This window comes from Sinocyclocheilus anshuiensis, unplaced genomic scaffold (assembly GCF_001515605.1).
Source record: "Sinocyclocheilus anshuiensis isolate Anshui unplaced genomic scaffold, SAMN03320099.WGS_v1.1 scaffold710, whole genome shotgun sequence".
NCBI classification, from domain to species: domain Eukaryota; kingdom Metazoa; phylum Chordata; class Actinopteri; order Cypriniformes; family Cyprinidae; genus Sinocyclocheilus; species Sinocyclocheilus anshuiensis.
Genome location: NW_015544201.1, coordinates 1,057,297 through 1,063,639, shown reverse-complemented (window position 1 = coordinate 1,063,639; position 6,343 = coordinate 1,057,297). Strand labels below are relative to the sequence as shown.

At 37.3% G+C, this 6,343-nt stretch overlaps 1 protein-coding gene across 5 annotated transcripts in view; it reads left to right on the top strand.

Annotated features, from left to right (window-relative positions):
• LOC107696847 (ataxin-7-like) overlaps positions 1-6,343 on the top strand; it is a 40,017-nt gene that overhangs the window by 14,098 nt on the left and 19,576 nt on the right. For 4 of the 5 annotated variants that reach the window (XM_016497372.1, XM_016497370.1, XM_016497369.1 and 1 more), the window contains 2 exons: positions 1,882-2,094; positions 2,256-2,324. In XM_016497372.1, coding sequence (XP_016352858.1) covers positions 1,890-2,094; positions 2,256-2,324 — 274 coding nt within the window. In that variant the 5' untranslated portion in view covers positions 1,882-1,889. Of the gene's footprint in view, positions 1-1,728; positions 2,095-2,255; positions 2,325-6,343 lie in introns of those variants that run through there. The other variant, XM_016497368.1, reaches the window with a different exon arrangement.

Genomic DNA, 6,343 nt, shown 5'->3' with positions numbered 1-6,343 from the left:
ATATATATATCTAAGAATAGGCATATTTCTTTTGACTTTTACTTTGTTTTTTAATGTAACCATTTATAATCTAAATCAGTCAGTCAAACTAGGACTCTGGCTTTCCTTACTGGTCATAAGTGTGAACCTTAACATGTTTACATGTATTGTTAACAAGTTTTATATGAAAAGGTCATCTTAAAGGGATAGTGAAAAGTGAAAATTGTATCATTATTTACTCGCCCTCATGTTGTTCCAAATCTGTATGAATTTCTGAATTTCTTCTGTTGAACATGAAGTTCTTTTAAAAAAAAGTTATTTTGAAGAATGTAACCAAACCATTGACTTACTCATTTTTGGGGGAACTATCCCTTTAATGATACAGTAATAATAATAATAATAGATAATTTAAATATAATATATATATTTTAAATATGTTTCAGATGGGGTAGTTTTATCTATATGAACTGTTTTACATGCTTCCTTTCAGAGGGACAAACTGAAATGAAACATTCATTCTATTTACATTCGTCATGCAAAAATGTTAAAGTGAAATCAAGACAGTCTGCATTTTTATTTCTATTTGATAACTCTGTATAAAAGCACATAGGCAACATATTTTAGACCCTTTATATTCAAAAGACCCTACATGTCGGTCACAAATATTACTAGTGGGATTAAATGGGTTACTTTTGTTCTAGGTCAAACAGAGTCATACAAAGGAGTAGGTATCTTTTTTTATTCCCCAGAAAAAAAAGTATTTTCATGTAATGAGTGCCACAAGTTTGTTAAAATTTCCAAAGGGTGCCGCGACTAAAAAAAGGTTGGGAAACACTGCTTTAGATAAACTACTGTGTTAAATATGTCAAATCTAGATATGCTTAATACCAGTGTGAGAAAACAATGCTCAGTGCATTAAATGATTAATCCATGGCTGTCATTAAAATGGCCTGCCAACTTGCCATGTAGACATCTCTCCATTGTTTGCCAAATGCACTATTGTCTTAACCTCTTTAATTCTCGTTCTTTTTTTAAGTGAACACATTTGTTTTGCTCCTTGGAAAGCTCAATGTAACAAACTGCATGCACTGAAAAAAATTGGAAGTGAAAGTACTGTATTTGTTTTATTTCTGGTAATAATTGTAACTGGTTAATGATACAGTAATAATAATAATAATAGATAATTTAAATATAATATATATATTTTAAATATGTTTCAGATGGGGTAGTTTTATCTATATGAACTGTTTTACATGCTTCCTTTCAGAGGGACAAACTGAAATGAAACATTCATTCTATTTACATTCGTCATGCAAAAATGTTAAAGTGAAATCAAGACAGTCTGCATTTTTATTTCTATTTGATAACTCTGTATAAAAGCACATAGGCAACATATTTTAGACCCTTTATATTCAAAAGACCCTACATGTCGGTCACAAATATTACTAGTGGGATTAAATGGGTTACTTTTGTTCTAGGTCAAACAGAGTCATACAAAGGAGTAGGTATCTTTTTTTATTCCCCAGAAAAAAAAGTATTTTCATGTAATGAGGAATTCCCACGCCGATTGATTCACCTTTTTAATTAAAACATATTAAGATATACGTTTTTAATATGTGTGTGACAGCATAATAAAGTAAATATTCCTCCCAGCTTTCCTTACTATTTCGCACATTCGCTTCAGTGAAAGGAAGTTTTGAGGTCGTCCTTAAACTTTTATCTCCGTAATCTGCTCTTAACGTGTGTTTCGTGACACGCTGCCTCGTGCGGCACGCATCGGAGAGCGAAAGACAGCCGAGCTCGCTCGCTAGTGAGTGAATCGCGTATTCGGCTCAATGTCATTCATTGAAGGAATCCGCTCGGCCGCCTTTAAGCGCTCACTGCTGTGTTGTTACATTGTAGCGGAAAGAATGTCGGAAAGGGCCGATGATGACGTCAGGGGGGAGCAGCAGCAGCAGCAGCAGCGCAGAGCGGCCAGACAGCTGAAGCAGCGGGGAGAAGCCTCCACAGCAATGGCGACTGTTGCGGAGCGCAGATCCCTGCCTAGTCCTGAAATAATGCTGGGACAGCCTTGGAGCAGCTGGGTCGATGCTGTGAAACTCTACGGGAGCGACGGTGAGTTGATCGGCCGCCGTCGGCCATTGCGTTTCAGCGGGCAAGCCGCGTCAGATCGCGAGCGTTTGCCCGATTGCGTGCAGTTTTGAAATGTTAAGAAACGCGAGAACAAGCCAGCAAGTGTAACTATTTATGTAACACGATCCAAATCGCTTCCTCAGGTACAGAATTGGAAGAAAGTTTGAAAGAGTGCGGGAAAAATCGCGAAGCCATGAGACTCTGCAGAGACGGTAAGTAGTGTTGCTTTCTCTGGTCAAAGGTGTGTTTTTGTTTTGGTGCTGTGTGCACACTTTTCACGCACCGACTCACCGTGAAACAAGTGCAGCTGACTTGACAGTACTAGCCCTGAAAACTCTGTTATTACGATAGTTACAAGCGTTAAAAACGAGCTCTTATATGCATGTTTACATGACTGTAGAAACATTCGTTACTATACAGGTCTGGGTTGCATGTTGGAACTTGTGAGTTTGAATTGAAATGAAATGAAAGTAGTATGAGTATAATACATGTTATATACATGTAATTGTCATGTTTGAAATGTGTTAAGTATATTCAAACACTGTTATGACATTTGAACTGAAACCTACAAGCCTAATATGTATAAATACAAATTCAATGTTTAATGCCCAAGTATTTGCTCGTTTTGGTAAGTATCCTTTTAATAAGTATAGGAAATAGTCTAATTTAAACACGGACAGGCCGAGATTTTCTTTAGTATTCCTGGACACCTCAGTGACCTTTTTCATCTCATATAATAAAAGAATTTACGCTCAAATCAGTATTTCATTTATATTTATTAAATATTTGTTAACTAGCTGTTTCATGTTAAAGTTCTGATAACCCTATTTTTATTTTGCGAGCCGACTGTATGTTAGATCTTACTCAGATTTAAATGAATATAAGTGACTCAGCTGTATCATTTATGTGTCTAATGATCAAGATAGTTGTCAATCAGATTTTTAATCCTCCTTTTGTAAATTAAATATGTGTAACTAGCGTTTTAGTAACCCCAACAAAGCAGGTGACATCTTACAGTGACCATCACGGCTGTTTTTAAATGTACTACGTTTGAATCTCTTTACTTGACAGATCATTCTAAAAGATCTTAGCTTTATACTTAGTTGCCGTGAGGTTTATAAACATGTCATCGCCAGGCCTCTTTATTGCTCTTTTCTGTTAGTATAGGAAGTGTGAGATGCTGTACCTGTCAGGGCATTTATCTAACAGTGCATTTGCATTTGCATTGACAAACAATAGAGCTATAATGTGCACCGCTGCTCCATTGAACAATTTAGAGTAAATTGGTTATGTCTTGAAAGACCAAAGTCGTCGCACAGGAATCTGTCAGATATGTCAACCTTAGGCTTACATAAGACGAAAAACAACACCTTTTTGCCTGTATGGGCTGAAATCATTGCTGGTTTTCTGTTGAGCTGTTATCAGTGTCTTTTATTTAAATTCAGAATGAATTAAGCAGGACTGTTCTCAGGTCAGAGTAAAGCCAAAGCATCGAACACATCTTTATTAAGATTTAAGTTTCGGTTTCAGCTTTGTCTACACCTAAAATATTTATGTGTGAGGATGTATTGAAAGCAGCATATGTTGTGCTGTGTATGTGGACGTTATTGCTTCTATGCTTTAGCTTAAGAGCACTCTTGTGCTCTATTATGTTATTGTATAGTCAGGAAAGGGTTGTCAACCTGGCCTGCAGGATAATTGAGGAAAAAAAAGAAAAAGAAAATATACTTAAAACATTCACGTTGTCACGGTATGCTACTGTGAGGAGCTCGGCGACGAAGGAGTGTGGAGACGAGGAGTGGAATTCAAACATATAGGTTTTAATCAAATCCAGGGAACAAGGAAAACACGCGTAGCAAGGGTAGACATATACAATTCCGGACGAAGGAGAACAGAACGGGCTAGAACTCAAATAGGGCAGATAACGAGAGGCAAACAGGTGAGGAGGATAAAATAATGAGACACAGGGAGAAGCTAATGAACTATGATGAAAGGAACAGGAAGATAACCAAATAAGGACAAAAACATAACCTGGAGCACGTGGGGGAAGAAAACACACACACAGACACGGAACAGAGTCTGACACACGTCTATGTATTGTATTAATATAATATATTCATACTGATTTAAAAGAGAGTTCACTTAAAAATGAAAAAATTTAATTTATTCACTCTCATGGTGTTACAAACCTCTATGACTTTCTTTCTTCTGTAAACTTTTTTGAAGGATGTTGGTAACCAAACCATTTTAATGACCATTGACTGTATGGACAAAAAACATTTCTCAAAATATCTTCTATTATGTTCCACAGAAGAAGGAAAATCAGACAGGTTTGATACAACATGAGGGTGAGTAAATGATAGCAGAATGTTTTTGGGTGAACTGTCATTTTAAAGCTTGTACAGCTCTTGGTTATCAGCTGAAATTGAAACAATATAAACAAAGAGAGGTACATGGGAGACTAGGACTGTGTATCACCAGCAAAGTCACGATATGATATGTATCACCAATTCACCATACAGGACTGCACTGAATTTCACCTCAGCAGAATTTAGTAAAACAACTGTTTATTAAACACTACATACTATAGTGCCATTTCTAACTATAGGCAGATCAGGCAGTTGAACTCTGCATTATGAAGGGCCTCCATAAATGTACCACTGTACAATATAGGTAATTGCATATGTTTCATGTTTACATTGGGCGCTCCCCACCAGGTACAATATTTTGATTGTTTGCATCTTGTTTTTAAGCCCATAAATAATAATATACTCGTTCTAATAAATGTATATTGTAATGAACTCATTCGAATATATATAAAAAATCATATTTACATTGCTGGTAAGTTATCATTGCACAAATTAACGCGCTCTCTACGTTTAAAAAAAAAAAATAGAACAGTTCTAAACTAATGCGCTGTCTTCACTGTATCTAACGCACACACACGCTCAGTCACTCACACTGATCACGTTGCGGCCGCACTCAGACATTCAGGAACAAACATTTTAGAGCGGCCCGCAATTTTAAAGAGCTACATTATCTTTCTCAACAAGGAGCTGGTAACATCATTGTTTCTAAAGGAATTAAAGCCACAGCTTCACTGCTAATAGAGAAATGTGGCAAAACTGGTAATTCATACATACACAGCCTCTCTTTCTCTCTCTCTCTCTCTCTCTCTCTCTCTCTCCCCATGTCATAAATGAACACTTGATGAATTACACTTTTCTGAGAATAGAATATTGAAGTGGAGATCGGGGACAAGAAGGTTGTCCCCTCTAAAAATATGAGTAAAAACCACGCTGTGCATTGTAAATAACAATGTTTTATACTTTAAATAATTGTGTAAGTAGTAAAACAACACAAACGGGGCAAAAATGCGTTTTAAGTTTAGAAACATTTTGAGTCTCCCCCTCCCTTGCATCACAGTGCTTTGGTCCAAATGCCTGCTCTCCTCTTTTACATCACTTACACACACACGAGTCCGGTGAGAGAGAACAAAGCCAATAGTTGTGGAACTCCTGTAAGGCTGTCAAGGCTATTATATTCACTTAAACATCGGATGAAGTGATTATTTTCTCTTTTTAAAACAGATGATGCCAATGTATTTTTGATGAGTCCGCTATGTTAGCAATAATGTTACCTGCTTGAGGGAAAGGGTTGCCAGATTTTCATAACAAAACCCTCCCAGTTGCTACTCAAACTAGCCAAAACTAGCCACGTTTCGAGGGGGTCCCCCGGTAAAAATCACGTTCGGGGGGGATAAAATACACGTTATTGGGGTCGCTTCGGTCATGAAAAACAACCAGCGCCAACAGTGATAAAGTAGCCCAATTCCACAGGAAAACCGCGGACTTGGCAACACTGTGACGGATAGTAATGTCTACAACAGACACGACCTCTGTCGCGGCATGACCACAACAGCTTTAAGTTGTCTAATTTGGTACGGTCTCCCTGCTGCACTAATAGTAGTAAGCCATTCCTCTGTATATAAATATCCTTACAAGTACAATTTTAGCTGTATTATTTGTGTCCCCTTCCAAAAATTGCTCTTGAGAAATTTTTATGTTTATTGTCCCCCCTACTGTTGGACGAAATTTACGCCCCTGAACTAACCGGTGTTTTCAGAAAGCAAGCTCGTTTATCCACATTGGAGAGAGAGCACGTGCACATGGTTGCCAGGTTGACAAAGATAAGCAACACACTTAGCAGATATTTCCGTATTGCGCAAGTG